The sequence below is a fragment of the Echinococcus granulosus genome (assembly GCF_000524195.1).
Source record: "Echinococcus granulosus chromosome Unknown EG_S00082, whole genome shotgun sequence".
Lineage (NCBI taxonomy): Eukaryota > Metazoa > Platyhelminthes > Cestoda > Cyclophyllidea > Taeniidae > Echinococcus > Echinococcus granulosus.
In genome coordinates, this window is record NW_020170462.1 from 207,902 (window position 1) to 226,433 (window position 18,532).

General features: G+C 47.1%; 1 protein-coding gene across 1 annotated transcript in view; it reads left to right on the forward strand. All coding sequences in view use genetic code 11, as the record gives it.

Moving 5' to 3' along the window:
• Positions 1-721: 721 nt before the first annotated feature.
• Positions 722-18,532, forward strand: part of EGR_07621 (Axin-1) — a gene marked incomplete at both ends in the record, with an annotated part of 28,186 nt that continues 10,375 nt past the window's right edge. Inside the window, 3 exons of the mRNA XM_024496870.1 lie at positions 722-1,887; positions 8,073-8,246; positions 16,736-17,108. Of these exons, the coding sequence (XP_024348726.1) occupies positions 722-1,887; positions 8,073-8,246; positions 16,736-17,108 (1,713 nt within the window). The remainder of the gene's footprint in view (positions 1,888-8,072; positions 8,247-16,735; positions 17,109-18,532) is intronic.

Consider the following 18,532-nt stretch of genomic DNA (forward strand, 5'->3'; position numbering starts at 1 on the left):
ATCGCATAAGTGGAAGTAATTGTAAGTGAACTGGTTCCTACACATTACCGTATGCTCTAGTAGTCTTACGACAGTCCATTAAAGCATTCTATGCATTTGCTTTTTTATTCAAGAACAGTAGAGATTAGTGCTAAATACGCAACACTAGCTGGAAACTCGGTAGGTATAAACTTTAGCCCAAAATAAGTAAGACCCCTTTCATCCGTTTTACGGCTTCTTTTTACGTGCGGAATTTTTTGCAGAGAAAACTTATATTCCTACTGAACAACGAATTAGATTGCGTTTGCATTTGTTTGGATCAACCAGAGTTTCCTGCGTGACCTTAATATAAAATAGCAGTTTGCTAACTGGGTTTCAGCGCGTTGGTTGAGTGCTCTGTTTGTCATGTTAGGTGGGTCGTCCACCTCTCTTTCTTGCAGTCGCATCTTTTCCTCATTATTCTGACAGGATATTTGCATCTTTTTATTTACTTAATAATTTTTTTTGCATCGGCTCTTAAGCAATTTTACTCCTTCTGTTGACAATTGCATACACATCAAGTGTCATCTCATGGGTTTACAGTATTGTATTTATGGCAATAAGCAAGCTTGTTGTCATTTTTTGCCTTAAACTAGGTTGCGCCTGAAATTATTCTCTAATTTTTGGAAATATAATTTAATTTTTCTAACCCCTTTGTAGATCCGAAATCCATTTGCTAATGGCAAACTCATTCTCCTATTAAATGAGCTATCCACCGGGTTCTCTTCGCTCATGTCACGAAGCTGATGGTCGCAGCGACCGATCTGGTGGTTCTGGTGGCACTGGAAGTGGTAGCGGCTGCGGAAACGTTTACGGGAGTCTCTACGGGGCCTTTAGTGATTGTAAATGGCACCACCAAGCCCAGCAGCATCAACAGCAGTCCCATCACCAGGCTCAAAAGTCGCAACAGCAACTAGAGCAGGTCCAGTCTACATGGCAAAAATGGGCCGCCAGTTTCGATGCTTTACTAAGCGATGGGGAGGGGGTGGCCCTCTTCAAATCCTACCTCGAGTCGGAGGGCTGTGGGAACCTCCTTGATTTCTGGTTTGCGATTCAGGGTTTTCGCAGCAAAGTTGACCCCTCTGACCGCAAGAAGATCCTACAACTTATCAAGGTTATTTATCAAACCTACATTCGCGGCTCCGCTTCCGCTTCTGCCTCTGCCTCGTCAAGCGGAGTCCCGCCTCCCTCCGCTACCACCGCATCTCGCAGTCGACGTAATCATACCCCCGTCCGTTTGCGTCCAGAAACCCGCCGTTCAATCGCGGATCGTCTAGCGCACAAGAGCTCCCTGGACCAGACCGTCTTTGATGAAGCCCAAGCTGAAGTTGGTCACCTTCTCCGCACCACGGCGTATCAAGCCTTCCTCAAATCGGAAGCTTTTATCGCACACATTCAACAGGGTGGTCTGGGACCAAAGCCTGCTTTGATGTGCTCGGAGGATGAATTCGCCCGTCATACCGCCTATCTACCCACAGTGGAGGAGGATAGAGAGTTGGGACAGGCGCCGCTGCCTCTGAGAGGTAGCTCTACACCTGCCACCTACCATTACTTCTGTGGACCTCCGATGCTGCAACAACAGTGTGCATGTCAGAGTGGGAATCCCTGGGGAGTGACCTACTATCCTCCACCCACGCCACAGACCTGCTATCCTCCAGCGCCATTAACACAGGAGAATATTCAGATGACGCGTTTTCAGAGGGCTGAACTGCCCGTGCCTCAACACCTCGCCTGCTGTCCTCACTGCCAAACGCCCCTCCCACAACAGCAGCAAATTCCGGGACCCAGTAACCCCCTATCACCAACACAACATAAATCTATGGGAAGAATGACTGGGGCCGGCCAGAGGAAGTGGATGGATGCTGTTTGGTGAGTGTTCTATGTAAAATACTCAGAGGCGAGGAGGAGCACCGTGGGGGGATCCTCACCTTTCAAATGTCCACCTCTCATAGTCCTTCCCTTTTGCTGGAGCTGCTTGTTTCGATTTTTTAACTTGTTTAGTCTTTTAAATGGGATCTATGTCCAACTTAGCCTTAATTCACGAGGGTGAATCACTATGCAACTTCCTTTCGTTAAATGTCTTTTTCAGTACCCGTGAAAGACTAGAAGCCTTATTATTTTGTACCTATTGTGGGGCCTTTTCTGCGTTTTTTGGAGTTACCACTCAATTTCTCGCAGGCTGTTACCTTTTGAGGCTACATTGCTGAGTTGCAGCTTCTTTTCCACCGGAAGAGTCTTACAAGCCTGGCCAGAAATGGGACACCGGTTACGTGGGTGGTTATTCTGTCCTGCAGTTAGGATGACAGGGGATAAAGTGAATGGAGGGACAACACCTGTTTCTTATCAAACAGCGCACTGATTGGCAGTGACCAAATTTCTCCCTTTTCGACAGTGATTACAGTCGAGAAGAAATGGTTTCCTTGATCAGCTTTCGAGTGAGATACTACTTATATCGCTCCTGCTGATGGGATGGGATGCCAAATTGTCCGTTTTACTGACCCTTTACGAAAGCTCCCCCTGTTTGCACCTCATTCCTTTACATTCCAGTGAAAACTTTTTCATTTTAAAAGATACTTTGCCTTGAGGAAAAAGCGCTCTTATACCACGCGGATTAACTAATGCATTCCCACGAGATGGCACAGAAAAGTGGGTCGGGAAATAGCTTGTGTGAGGTTATGAGATGAAGGATTCACTTTATGCATTTAGCTCATGTTGGCACACAAAAATGCTGAAAATTTCCCACGATTTAGCTGAATCTTTCATCCCCTCTCCCTCCCACTCGCTATCATTTCAACCCTCTGATTGACACGGAAACGAGGGTAAGGATATGGGAAGGCGGGAACCCACGTCACTTCCCTCAAAAGGTCAGCCCAGGGGCGAAATTGAGGATTGGTGAAGCTTACTTCCATTTGACTCCTTTTTGGGGCGTTTTCAAGTGGGGCGAGAAAAGGGGTGGGGGGGAAGGTTTTCACCTGAAGAGGAGGCTAGGGAAGGCAGGAAGTGGATGTGCGAACGGACCGATGCCCAACCCGCTTGCAAATAAACAACCAGGTTTAAATGGCCCTGACACACCCTAGTCGGCAGATAAGAAATGGGTACAAAAAAGCTCAGTGGCTCTTCTTTGCATGCTCTGACTACCTGCCTGTTACAGTGCTTTCAAAACTCCGTGGTAAGCGTCAAATCCTCCCACACGGTCGCTATCAGCGTCGGATGTATGTGACGCGCCCGATCGCACAAATGTGGTTGCTCGTACATCCGTGTGACACGAATCAAGGAAAGTAGATGCGGACTGTTCTTCGTCAGGTGGGGGGATAGTTTCGCCTCTGATTTGGTCAATTTGGTCGGAGGTGACTGACTCCCCCCTGAGGGTGACCCGAGCAGATGTTTCTATTCGCTCGTCCACCTACTTCGTTCCGTCTTCACTACTGGTGTTTAAATTGAAATTAATCACGTGTCGGGATAATTTACTAGCTATTTTACCTTGCTCCAATCCCTTTAAATCGGAGCTTTGAGTTTGCCTGCCTCATCAATTCAACAGATTCGATGCATTTGGCCTTCTCCTTTGAGTTGTCTGCCTTTTTGTTAACTGAATTTCATTAGTGTTGCCCTCTTTTCTGCTTTTCCCACCTCTGATCAACATGTGACATTGAAATTTACCTCTTGTCAAAATTCTTTTACCTTTTCCCCCCTTCCTCCTAACTTTTGATCGTTGGCGCTGGCGGTGGGCGTGCAAAGGATGGCGAGGACGCAGAGGGAGGAAAGGGAGGAAGGAGGAGGGGAGAGGTGTGAATCTGTTTCCTTCTAACATTTCGATTTGTACATTTCTCCGGTCCTGTTAAAGTGTAATGAAGCTGAAGTAAAATTGTGATAAACAGCTGGAAAGAGCACAGACATGTTGGTCCATCCGGGCAGTATTTTGACACCCGAACACTTGGAAGTACAGAAGCGCTTGCACACTGCGAGGACAGGGACGGGGTGTTAACATTGTCTTCTAATTGAGTACGCCAGACTCGCTCAGAAGACGGGACCGAAGTCGGTGTAGTGAATTTGCATCCCATCTGGAATTGCCTTGGTGAATTTCGTCGATCTCAGTAGAGGTCATCAATCAATCTGCTTTGAGGGCCGAACAACGCACCAACTCCACTGCAACTTGATTACTTGTGCATTTTAAAGCGTTTTAGAGGCAATCATGATGCAGGAAACACAGAAAGGTGAAGTTTGCGTCAAATCGGGACTTTTATGTTGACGTTCTGCTGGCGTGGCTGTGCCACATCCCTTGATAGGTGACAATTTGTCAGTCAGTTGCAAGTAACAGTGGCTGCTGCATAGGTGGCGAACCTATCCAGTCAGGCTGACATGACGGACGCATTCAATCGCGAAACAGTAAGACATTCAAATTGGTTAGTGATGGATTTGGTGACGATTCAAATTGTGGTGTTTTCCTGCCTCCCATTCTCAGCATTCTCACCCTGTAGCCTAGAAGCCTCCACCTCGGCAGTCATTTCTGCAAACCCATGAATGAAGGGAACGAGCGTCTTTGTGGTACGGTTTTCAATATGAATGTAGCACAATCGCTCTTCATTACCACATAACCCCGCAATCGGAAGGAGTCGGTGCACGCAGGGTACGCAGAGAGGCAGCCGCACGGTTTTCATTGGCATGGATATGGAAGCGAGGCAACATTTCACATTTGACGATGATTCAGCCGTACCAAGGCCACATAACGGGTATTCGGGCTAATCGCCTTGACACTACTCTCTCTCTCCCTCTGTGTGTGTGTGTGTGTATGTTGATGCAGGAGGTAGTGAGCTTGTTAGCGCTTCATAAAGTTGTTTTTTCGTCCCTTGTCCCAGTTCAGCAGTTCCAACTCGATTTGAAAATGCGCTATCTACGTCTGCAGCCACCTCTTGTTCTCGCTAGCCAGCGTCTTATAAATGCAAGCACTTAGGCTGAACAGGCGACGGTATCTGTCAATCAAGGCGTGCAGCACTTAATTGAAGGCCAGTGAGCCAGATTCAGCCAGGGGCTGAGTGATAGGCTCTCTTAATGCCTTTTTAATTCACCCACACAGGTATACACACACGCGAGACGGCTTGTGCACATGTATGCGTGTGGAGGCCTCTTTACACCTTCGGTGGATCAATCACTGCATATCTAATGAAGCCTCAACTTGACATGAGCCGGTGTGTCTCTCACTCTCCATGCTTACTCCTGTCAATTCCACCTCCTTTTTTATCCTGCTCCTACTCCGCCGTCGTATCCGCTTGAAGGAACCACAAAAATTGATGCTTTGGCAACTCTGACAACCGAGCTGAGTTAGTCAAACCGAGTAGAATACTGGCGCCTCATGGAAAAGGCGGCGAAGGATTCTAGTCGTCCATCGAATAACTGCATTCCGAGGTCTCCATGTCCAATCATTATCGAGTACCCTGGTCTCGACATAAACCTGTCTTCTGCGTGGGCATCGTGGCGGTGAGATCGTCAGTCGGAGGCAAATGTCTCACTGCACTCTACACTTCTATGCCGTGCTGTACGCCCGTAAGGTGGACGCACCCTGACCTCACCGACCTCGCCATATTTCAAGCCACTATCTGCGGTGTTTCATTGGCTTCTTTAAATTCACCATGGCGATCAACACACCCAGTGATTCACCCAATTTGCACCAGAACCTGAAGGTCTCTCGTGAGGATTTCAATGGGAGTCATGCATCAAGCTGAATGGTGTGGTTTGCCTTCCGTTAGCAGCTGAGTTGTGGGGATCATACATCATCTGGGATTGCGTTCGATTGACATATCCTTCCATTCTCTATTTCCTGCTTCTCATTTGATATTTGTGATTTACGACGTCTACCTCAAATCGTTTCAAATGACGTCAACCTTCCCCGACGAGGATGATTGACATGCACGCACATAACTTCATAACTCGCCTTTACCGCGCTTGCCACCTCTGCCTTCTCCCTCGTTCTCATTCTAACTCGATGGAGTATGCCAAGCACGGGTGTCGGGTTCCAGTGCCTATAGAGACCTGCCATGGCCTGGACGAATAAATTTGTCCATCAAGGCGATCCACTCTGTGCATGCATTCAACGAAAAGCGAAACTCATTCCCCATTGGTTGGGTCAAGGTCGAATGTGCTGTCACAATTGCACGCATGCAAGACGTGAATTCACACTTAGATGCGTTTGTTCCTCCCAGGGTTGTTTTTCCTAGCCCCTGTGACTGCTGTCAACGCACAAGATGCGCTCGAGGCGGTAGCTGCTGAGTGGAGGAGAGGCGGAGACAGGGGCGGGAGAAAAGGGAAAAAACTTTTGCATTGATGGACACACGGTGCGTGTTTGCCGGATAACTTTCGCCAAATTTTTGTAGCGCAAAAGTGCTGCTCCCCGCTTGGTTGGGACGTATTTGTATTCATCTAGTGTTTGCGACTTCTTGTGCGCAGTGTTTCTTCCTTTTATTCCTTAAATGTTGCTTTTTTTCCTTTTTTTTCGAAGTGATATAATCAAAAATCTGTAAAATTAAGTAAATCTACATTTTTATGGTCTATACTTAAAAATTGGGGGTTTCACAGCCAATCGGAGACGACGTTCACATCAAGCCGGAACTTTCAGATCTACTTGTACGGCAAAATGCAACACACTTCAATGAGCGCTAACTGCATCCACTTTTTACATGTTCACTTCTTCCTATTCGTAAACACACAGAGAGAGAGGAAGAGAGACGAGTGTCAAGGTGGTTAGTCCGAATACCTGCAATGCGGCCTCGATGCGGCTGAATCATCATCTGATGGGAAACCTTGCCTGGCTTCCACATCCATGCCAATGAAAACCGTGCGACTGCCTCTCTGCGTACCCTGCTTGCACCAACTTCTTCCGATTGCAAGGTTTTTTAGTAACAAAGAGTGATTATGTTGTGCTCATCGCTCCAAACCTTCCAACAGAGACGTGTGCTTGTCGACGTTCAAGATTGTAAATTCAGGATCAGACAGGTGTTCCAGACGCTACTTCAGTTTTGTCGAGGTTGTGGTGGGAACCACCTAGACTTTGGATCACTAATAGCTTTAGGATTATGGCTGACCATCTTTGGAGCGTTGACACTAATCAAGTTGAATGTCTGACCGGAGCGGTTGAGGGCGTCGTCATCGACTGTGCAGTGACGTGGCGTGTAGTCGAATACTGTAGCATCGAGTAAGGTAGTGTGCCTTCTTAGAAGCCTTACTTGTAAAGTTTGACTCAAAATCCCCCTGATCAAGGTTCTCCAATTCATCAAAAGCCTAGTAGCGCGGAAGTTGAATCACACGAATTCTTTCTTCCAAGATTCTTCGAGACATGGTGTGTCCTCTTCTGTGGCACGATCAAGCATACATCGTTTCCTTGTTTAATGAAAGACTAGGTTATTACTCCCGCTTCAACGATTTCGCCACTTATGTGTACACTTCACCTTGGTAACCTCTTTGAAGACTAATAAACACCGGCCTGATTGACATAAAACTACCTTTTTTCTCCCTATTTGTCCGTCCTCACAAGTTAAGCGCAATTGGAGAGAATTACCCTGTCTTGATTGATGTTGTGAGAGGAGGGAGGGTCACTTGAGCCAGTACCCTCCGGCGCATCGAGTGGCGTACAGTTGGGATTGCCGTTGGTGCTAATTCACGCGTGAGCTGAGATGCATGCGTCCACCGCCACCGCCACAGGCAGCTTTCGGCTCATGGTCTCTCAAGTGGTGCGTGACTCAGTTGCATGATTAAAATCCCCTACCAGTAGAGGAGTGGGGCAGCCAACTACTTTCTCACCTGTAGCCTCGGCCATCGGACTTTACGCACCGCCCCTACCGTACAATCAGTCGCCGCCATGATGATTCTGGTTGCGATGATTGTATGGCCGAGGGAGCAACCCTAGGCAGAGTAGAACAGCTACGGTGTCCTCTCGACCTCTCTGCATATACTTTAATGCCCAAATTTTTCCCCTTCCAATGGGGCAAATTCAATGTCTCCTCGTACCCAATTTCGGCGGCTCCGCTTCATTATCGATTTTTTCTCCCGCGGGTCCACATTTCTAGTCCCAAGTACGAGTACTGCTCGCCTCCGCTGGCACCGCAAGGGGGATTTGCGCGGGCACCTCCCAATCCCTACCACGTCTCTTTTGCTCCGGTCTCCATGCAAGACTCGGAGCATCACAGCCTCTCTAGTGGCGCTCACACGGAGGAAAATCTCTCCCACATCGATGGCGCGTGGTAAGTGAGAGTAAAAAGTTAACTTAAATTCTCTTTTTTTCTTTTCTTCTCCAAAATGATTATTTTTTAGTCTTGATTTTGTCGCTCTCTCTTCTCATGAAAGGTGATTAATAGGCGACCTATACAGACTGACTGTCTGGGTTGGTAAAGCTTAGGGTATTAACTGAACTGTTTAGTGATCAAAAGGCCGTCATTAAATACCTCTTTTCAGTGCTTAGAAATCTTTTTCTTTTTTATTTTTGCTAAGCGGATTATCTAAGCCCTCTTTGTTCTTCTACGCGGATAAATTAAGTGTGTGCTCTCGGGCATTTTACTTCTCTTTGATGTCTCTCACCCCATTTCTTGGGTTCTTGAAGTTGTTTAGTAGAGTGGAGCAAAGGAAAAGTTTGAATGCACTTTATTGTCCTCTGTTTTTGTTTTTGGAGTTTGGAAATTCATTTTAAATTTCTGAGCTTAAAGCGATTCTCCTTTGATATCGTCTTTTGATCATCTGAAGTGGTGACTAACGCACTAAACCAACCAATGGGGACTGTATCGGTCGGTCCTTTGAGTCCCAAGGGGCAGGAGGGGGTAGGGGTGGTAATTAGGTAAACAAGATGTGATATGACGCCTCGGGATGTATCAATCCACATTTCTTGTAAATTGGAATATTTTGAAATTTCTACCCTCCTTTTTTGCCCTTCTACTTCAATGAAGGTCGGAAAGGCCCTCTTCACTGCCAATCAAGTGGAGAGTAACTCTCTTCGATGTGACTGTGTGAATCTGCGAAAATGTGGAAAACTAGATCAGCAGTAAAGCTGCTCACAAGGTTTACTGCTCTGTTAGGCTCATTCACCTTTTGAAGTGTTGGATTTGGGGTCTGTGTTGCGTTCGGTACTCTCTTCCCTACGACAAGTGCTTTCTCCCGGCCGATGACTGCCGCCGGAGTATTTGAAGTTGTGAATTAGTCTAGTGTTGGATTAGGGCGCAAAGAAGGGGATTAATTGGACCGGAACTTGGGAGATTTTCCCTTCTGACGCCTGCGAAGGCCTCTCAGGTTCTCACCACTTTATTAACTCCCTTGGTCCCGCTGTCATCCTCTCTCGGCGGATTTGTTGTGCGTGTGGGTATGCTTGTGGCAGATTTTTTTTCACACAACCTCCGTCACTGCTACCAGACCACCTGGGGGATTTTATATCGTCCGTATTAGAATTGCTAGGTGTAAAAATGCGTTCTTTTAGTATCTTACTACCATAAGTAGCAGTATCTGTGGCACCACTTGTGGTGCAATGACATGCCACAGTAACTGCGCAGTGTTTGAGTTGGCGGAAGGGAGCGTGGGTGGGGAGAGGGTGTTTCACCTACCTGTAAGTCTATCTCTCCCACCATCCTGCCCTTCTTGAGCTCACGAACCACCAAACCTCACACTTAGTCCCTTTTAAGAGTCACATTTCCATTCTAAGCACGAGCACTTTGCAATGTACAATTTGTTGGCCGATTTCATCTGCGTCACGTATACGCGACGCCCCAGTTTTCGTTATTAAACTCGATTTAAAAGCTTGGAATGCGTATTCTTTATCACTGTACCCGATTGTGTATTGCAAATACATGGATTGGTGTGAAACCATAAAAGGTAGAGGCAAAAAAACCGAACCTCGGGATGATGATTGATTGATTGGTTCACCTCTGCTATCCCACCAATGACCGTGCCAGTGCCATGACTACAAGTCGGAAATGCGTGGTTTCACGTTAAACTAATCCTTTTTATTTCTAACCTCGGTGGGATATAAATTGCTGTCAAAAGCGGTAACCTTGAGATCCAAGGTTTACAGATTAGTTATTCCTGGCCTGTGGTGATGTGGATCCTCAATTTTCGCACAGGTCGTTGTTTAAACCAGATGGATTGCGATCTGGATTGCGAATTGTTTGTTCGGGTTATATTAGGCTCTATTAAGGCTAGCGCATTAGCATGCACCCAGTAAATTGACGCTCTCTGCAGCCTTGTTTATGCAGTCCCATCCACCCAGGTATCACCTCTAGTCTCCTTCTAGGTGTGTGTGCGTGTGAAAAGACTTGAAAAGTGAAGTTTATTTAAGAGGGTTGAAATTGGCGAACCGGTCGCCATAAACCGCTGCCTTTCTGGTGCCCACAACTGCCACTTCTACCACCCAATAGTTGCTTCTCTCTCGTCTTCAACTAACCAATCAGGTGACGCCCTGGAGGGTAGTAATTCCACCATTCCTTTTCCGTTCTGCAATCGTGTATACGCTCGAAAGTTAGGGTGGTGAGGGTTGCATGATGAATGGGTTGGTGCTGGTAATAGATTCTTTTTCCTTCCTTGTAAGGTATACTACTTATAACTCATAGGGCCGAGTCACACTTTTATCCATCGAATGGATCTCCAAAAAGGTGTATTTTTATCTCTCCGAACTTCATAGCCGAGACACAATCGTCCCATCTTCTAGTTTGTCATTTCAATCATCCAATTCCCCTATCAAAAGGCATTGTCCTTCCTAATCGTTTCATTTGATGCTGCACGTGATAGCGCTCTAGTAAACTCTGATGAAGTAACCAAGTGCGCAAGGCTGGAAGTGCCTTCAGAAGAGGAGTTCGGAGACTAATAGCATAAAATTGGGATCCATGGAGCTACATTCCACTGTCGGGGAGTCCAAATCCACAAAACGCTGAGAAGACCTTTCCATATGTCCCCCAAAACTGGCACCGAGGTTACCGGTTCTACCGTCTATAGGGAGGCTATCCGGATCTAGTCCCCTCTCTTTGTCGGAATTACGGTTGCCAATCAGTTCACAATCAAAGCGCGTCAGCAATGGCAGTAGTAGCAGCAAGAGTGGGCCGTACCTGCTTCGCTTTTCTCTTATCCTCGGCGCTTTTTGCAGCCGTAGTTCCGCTTAGCCCTACGCAGTTTTTATCTACCTTTGCTACTGTAGAGGCTGCTGTTGCTTCTGCTGCTTCTTTCTCCGCCTTTTCTCGTCCCTCTTGCCTTTTTCTCTGAGACACGAGTGCTGGCGCGTAACGTAGGCGAGCAAGCCAGCCAGCCAACACGCTCGCACGTTTGCACGCACCCACACACACATTCATCATTTTGCCGACGGCACTGTTTTCTACCCTCCCGTTCGCCCATTCTCCCCTTTTGTCTTTCCTATTCTTTTTCCTGTGCCTCCTTTTCCTGCCTCTCTGCTTGGCGGAAGCATTTTGTCTGTCGCGCTGGCTAGAATGCAAAATACCTGAGCCTTACTGGAGTGGAGGATTCGGTGGGAAAACTCGTCACCCTAGCACATTAGAGTGGCAAAAAAACCACCAGGTCGGCACGCTGTGGACTGTCGTCATTGGAACCCGAGGAAGGTGTCAAGCGATGACCGAATGAAAAAGGTTTACAAATTTCACTTCGATTTCTTCTGTGAAGTCTGGAACTCCTGGAGCGTTAAGAGGGCGTAAATGAGTCTCGGCCCAGAACGATTTAACAGCACCACTGGACCGCCTTAGCCAAAGAAACCTGGCTTCACCTCCTCATCTGTGGTGGTCGACGGCGTGCGGCTCTTTCCACGTACTCTGAGAGCAACAAATTTGCCGTTTCACAGAGATGTTGGCTCTTTCAGGCGTTCAGAATTCAGGATCCAAGATCAAGGACTCGGATTCGAGTAGGTCACGGAAGTGACTGTCAAGGTTGAGGGCTGTGGCTGGTTGTTATCGGCAATAAGAATCAAACAGATGGCTGTTCGTCCTTGAATTGTTGATAACATTCATCTGAACGCCTCACAGTCAACCTGCTGGGCGCGCCTTCACCTTCGCGTGGCGTGCCGTGAGGTGAAGCAGCGTCGACTAGAGCATTGTGTTGTCCTTGAAGTCATCCATGGAGATGAGTAGATGCCCGAGGTATTTGGGCTAGACACTTTGGTGGAGGGAAAATCCCGACGCACCCACGCAGGCACAGAAGCACGTACGCACTATCACTGATGCCTCTTACGTCGTCTTGATTAACGGTGTCTGGAATGGAAAGGAAAAGATTGGCGCACGACTATTTACTGGCAATTAGGAGCAGTAGAAGTAGCGACGATGATCGTGGAACATTGACATTGACTAATTCGTGGTATGGGGAGAACTAGAGATGCCTAGCACATATTATCTTTGTTATTAGTCAGGTTAGTCTCGGATCCCCTAGAAATAGTTCAACAGTCTTGTTGCTGCCACAATCACCACCTTGGTCTGTTATCTCAAGATCCTTCACATTGTTGAAGTAGACATCAGTAAGAGGGCTAGACTACCGTCCCCTGCGTCTTTTTTTCTGACCAACTTCACCCCTTTTCCGTCTTGAGCGTCTGTCTGCGTTGACTGCATGGGACTTCCAGTCGGTCTGACTGATCTCCTCCCAACTTGTCAGTGATTTTGATGAGGACAACCACGACTTAAAGCAAAAATTTTTGGATATTCTATTAAATTAATCCAAAAGTAATCAGGGAAACAATCGAATGTGTCATGGCTACTATCACCACCCAGTGTTGGGGGTGAGCTATGCGCCTGTCCATTAGGGAAGGGCTGAGATATGCAGGTCAGGATAAGAGCTTAATTAGGGCACTCAACGGCAGGTGTCCAGATGAAATCACGCCATCATCTCCATCATCATCACCACCACCACCCCCATCTTTAGCAGAAACAGTATCACCACTGGTGACAGAATCACTCAGGCTTATCTCTCCCTCGCTCTCCCTTCACTTCTAACTGTTGATGTGATCTCCTGTTTCCTCTGTTGCATAATTACTTCCAGTTAATTGTCTCATCAATTGGAGGAAAATTTGACTCTTGGCAGGCCCTCTTGGTAGTCAGAAGTAAATCAAAAGTCCAACTCATTTTGGTGTAATATTGATGCGGAAGTAGTCTGTTCTTAAGTGACCTGTGGAAGATAAGCCTGGGCCGAGCCAGACTCAGTAGCTTGTGATAGACCAAGATGGCATGTCGTAGCAGAAGGCAGTGGATACTCTCATCCATTTCTTTGCAATTGCGTCTGAATTGGCAGTATTATTTGGCCAATAATTTGTCGTTTTCCCTAGGGTGTCAAATTTCATCCTACAGGTCATTTCCGCTTTCATTAGCAAGACCTCATAGGCAGACTCCTACCACTATGCCATTCTGACATTGTATTACTCAACTGTGTTATCAACTTACACTAATTTGGCTTTTGTTGTAAATTTTTATCTACTTTATTTCCCTTCAAACTGTCACTTATATGTGACGCACAAATTTGGGCTAGAAAAGTCCGTCTAGGCTAGAAAAGTCCATCTAGATGCTCTACCATTCTATCATGACATTAATTGTCTTTTATCTGGCTTTTCTTGTACCTTTTAAATCCACTTCGTTTTCGTTGAATTAAACTGTCACATATGTGTGACGCACAGGTTTAGGCTAGAAAAGCAAGTACAATAGTTGCACTGGAGCAAATTTTCCGTTTCCGACAAATAAATAATGTTTCAACTCATTTCCGTATCTCAAATGGGTTTTTAAAGTTGTGTTACTGTCTCCCTCCTCTGCCCCTGCCCATTTCCCTTTCTGTAATGACCCAGCTTTCAGCTAGCCTGGCGTTTGGCTTCGTCGTGCTAGCTCCTCCCCAAACTTTGATGACTAACACTAATAAAAACGGTGGAAAGAAAACAGCATTGACTTCAATCTTTCCTTAAAGAGAGCAAAACAAACATTTAGTTAGCCCTTGATGTTGTGACCAGACCTGTTGATAGTCCCCCCCCCACCTCCCACCCTCGAAACGCTGTAGTCCAGGGAGGTTCAAATCCGGTAAACGTGCATGCTGAAGTAGAGGTAAGCTGTCGTCCGTGTTTGGATGGTGACCGGTGCATTGCTCCTAAGATCTGTTGGGCGGAAAAGTGAAGAGACATGATGAAATCACTAACAAGTTGGTCACGTCGTTCTGTCTCATCTCCTCTGCTAATATCCAATCATGGTGGAAGATTCTTCAGTGCATCCCGGAGGGCCTTTTCTGTAGACGACATTTAAGAGGGGAGGCTGCGATTCTCCGACTAGGTCCAATAAGCGGATAGTCTCGGAAGCATCTCCGAACAAGCCCTGAAATATGCTGGTCAACTCAGAGCTCGAAGATGTTGCGCGGTAGAAGCTCTCCGACAGCAAAAATAAGATTATTTTATGAGACTGGATGAGAAAGCAAGAGGCAATTAACTCGAGCAATTTTTCCTCCTCTTCCGCCCTCCTGTCCCGTGCCTTTCCTTCCACCCTCTGCATCTGCCTGTTAACCGGAATTTCGACTTTTTTGCCTAAACGAAGGTGGCAAAGTGGGGTACTCGACTGCCCCGCATCTACACCTCCCCTTTGGCCATAAAAGTCGGTCCTAAATATGCCTCTTCTCAGACTGCAGTTCCAATTTTTTGACATTTATTGTTTGCTCTCTCTATTGTCGGTTTGACTGACTGGCTCCATGGTGAAGACTTTTTGTTGGGGAAGGGGCAAATGCTTTTTTGACCTACTTGTTGCATGGTTATTGGGGTGTCTGAGGGTTGTCTGTTTGATTAGCTGACAGACAAAATGACTGGACAGTGAAAACAGAAGACGGCAGTATTGAAGTGGGACGTGATTTGAAGCCACCTTTGCAAGCAAGTGGACCATCTGATTGGTTGGTTAGGTACATGCTAGAGGGTCGAGTTCTGCAAGCATCTGTTCCAGAGGGAGGTTCTGGTACCACCTTGGTCGGTATGCGAAGGACTAGAGAAGTGCAATTAACCTTCTTGGACCAAGTAATTCATCCCCCATCTTCCGCGATTTGGCGTCGGAACTTATCATTGAAGTGATGCCACTCACCTGTCATTTGCTTGTGACGTTGATAGCGAGCGTGGGACTCGTAATGAATTCATTTTAAGGCTGAAGGCCTCGAGTCCTACCGACTGGGCTTCCTCGTCTCGTTTTAAGCGTCGCTCTGGACGTTCATGTTCGTCGTTACATTTTCTGCACTTGCAATCGCAACGGCAGTTGTTGGGGCTCGTATTCTAAGGACGAAGGAAGCCTGATATAATCAAATTACAACGAGGAGGTTCTCCATTTCAGTAGATTTTCATCTATCAAATCTCATTCTGAAGACCGAATGATGTTGTATTGATCAGAACAGATCCACGAAATCAGAGGTTGTCTATGTGGCGTATTCTCTACTTCTTGCAACTTGGGGAGAGGCCAGAACTGGTTGAGACAATCTTGGCCTTTCTCTCCTACTGCGCTGAGGTGGTTTTCGTGCTCCTATCTGTTCCTATAATGAAGCAACTGGACGAAAAGGCCACTACTGTTTTGTTCCCTCTTCAGTGATTGCGAGTTAATCGAAGAAAGGACAAATACGGCATCGAATTGGCCGTCAGCTATTCTAAAGTGCGAGTTCATCGGAACCATTCATCATCACGTAGGCACACTTCTATCCCTCCTGTTGAAGGGCTGATTCTCCTCCATGGGTTCTTTTGTCCGATGTAATCGGAATTGCACCGGTTGAAGGCTTAGCTCCGCCATGTGTGTGCGAGCTCGACCCAGCCCAACCTCTTCCGGGTGCTTTGGTTGGGCCTGACGTACTGGTCGTAATCATAGGCGGTAAATCGCTTAATCAACACCCAGGGAACAATGGCCATCGTACAACACTGTACAGGGTTTTTTTCCGTCCTCCATTCTCGCGTCTGTTTACAGCGTTAGACGACGCTTTGTGCGTATGCGTTCGTGTCATCGCGCTTGCCTCCTCACCTGCGTTATTCGTCACCTCACCGCGTTTGCATACGTGCGGACGTGCACTCCACGATCAAAAAGTGCCGGGGATGCAGTTGAAAAAAAAATTAAAGCGCTAAAATAAACTATAATCACGCTCAAGTTGATGTTGAATGACACATCGTGGAAGTAAGGGCGGTAACAAGTGACGATCCTGTCCTATCATGCGCACTAACAGCCAGCTCATGCCCCGCCGACCAGTCTGTTTCCGACGTACCTAGTCAATATGCAGTGACAGGCAAGCTCAGTTGCTAAACGGCGTGACATCTAAGCTGAGTAGTCCCAGCACTCCAAACACCGGATAGGCACATGTTTGAGCTTTGCTGACGCTCTCCACCACGGCGATTTCGTTCCTAGCCTTCTCAGCGCTCCCATTCCATAGGCTATGAACACTGAGGCAGTGCGTGGAAGACCTCCCCAATCCCGGGGATTGGACGCCCCAATACCACATGGTAGTGAGCATAAAAACTTGCAATTGAAAGAAGTCGATGCACGCAGAGGACGTAGAAAAAAAGTGCGTGCTTTTGCCCGACATAGATGCGAAGGTGGAGTAAGGTGTCCCAGGTTGCGAGGGTCCAGTCATATCGGCAAGTCATCCCTTAGCGAAGCTGCTTTGTGGGAATTAAATCAGACTGGTAAGATAAGTCGAGTAGACCCTGAGGAAAATTTGCTACATTTTGCGCACTTTCATGGGTCGGTAACCGCCTAAGAGACGCCAACTTTTCCTCTTTTTAAAGTGATGAAGCACGCGCCCGAATGCATCTCTCATCTATCCGTCACACAACTCGAATATCTACTAATTACCCCGTCTTTGGGACATCCACGACTACCACTCCAGCCGCCGTCATTACTTCCGGCGGCGGTGGTGGTGGCGGCAGTGCATTGGGTCATAAGCACAAAAGGGGCGTCAGTTCTTCGCGGAGAGCTGCTGCAAACGGTGCTTCGACTGCTGCTGCTGGTGCCGCTGCCACCAGTAAGACGGCGACGTTGAGGGACCAGAATATGGCCGAGTTGGATCCCTCGGGCTTTGCTCGACTCCTCAATGAACGCCTTCAACGCGTAGTGGAAGACAGAGCTGCTATGGAAAGACTTGAACGGCTTATGTCGGAGGTAAGTTTTATTAGTTGTAATACAATTTGGCTTTTCAATGCTACTCACCAGCTGCATTTTACAGGGTTATTACCAACTCATCTACTCTTCAAAGACATCATAATTCAATACCTCCATTGAAAAAAACTGATTATTTCAAGTCTTTGGGACGTTTAAATGATGTTTACTATGGCGGGGGCAGGACTTGGGTTTTTGCCGAAGTTTGGCATGGTTTTGATAGGCCTTCTAGCGTGAGTCCCCATAGAATCATCCGTCTCTCTCTACCCACTTGGCATAGTACCCAGCAAGCAGAGTCGACATTGTTATTATCATTGCGGAGTGGGGCCGCTTATCGCACCCACTTGAGTTATCCATGGAGTCGTGATAGAGAAGGCCTGGATAGCTAGTGGCAGGGGTGGCCAACTCCCAGCAGACTAAAAAGTTCTGTGTAATAGTTAATACAGAGGCTTCATTAAAAATCTTTCAAAATTTGAGGAACCATCGAAAGTCACAAGGACATCCCCGTTTAACCGTCTCAGTCTCCGATTGGTGGTTGCGTTTCGATCATCCACTTCTGATTGGTTCTACACGCCAACCAAATCGCCCAATCAGGGCACAATTAATGATTAAAATCAGTAACTACCTACGTGGAAGGGGCGGAGGGCGCAGCGAGACATGATGGTGAGACCTCTTGTCAGGAAAGGCATGGTTGTTAGTCCTCGCCTGTCATCGGCGTCTGGGTTATTCCGTCTCTTAGTCATTGGTCCGAGGGGTTGATTGACATCTGCTGTGCGCGTGCAGGGTAGAGAGAGCAAGGTGGTGTGGGCGCACCTCTTTGTTTGAAAGAAGAGGACTGAGCACATTTGCCATGTCCGCCATTTGTCGTTGCGATCGGATGCTACGTGGTGACTTGCGCTAGTAGACGTGGCAAGATGGGACGAGAACAGTTCAACCACGACAGGGTGTGTTTCCTTCCCCTTATTTACCCCCAAAATGCCGTTTAATCCTCATAATTAGGGTCTGCTTGCTACCTCCGCTTGTGATGCTACAATTTCTTCTCTGGAAGCGAATAAATTGCTTGCCTAATTGAAAGAAGACACGCTGAATCACGATCCGTCTTCGAGTCGGACCCTACCTTGAGCTGTCGAATCGCTCTTCACTGTCGTTGTCATTCCAAATGATCTTCCAACCTTACTATTACTCTATTCGTAGCAGGATTTAGGCTGTCTTGAGGATAATCTAGTTCATGCTCTCCGATGGTTTTTGATTTTGTGGGCTCAAAAAGTGGGAAGGTCAGCCACCGTGGCTACCCACAAAAGGCACTTTCTATGTATAAATGTTCTCCGAAACCCGAAAAACCTGTAATTAACCTTGAGCCGCAAGCTTATTCACTTAGCTATTTTAGTTTTTATTTACTACACCCGATTCGCTGTAACCAGCTGCCC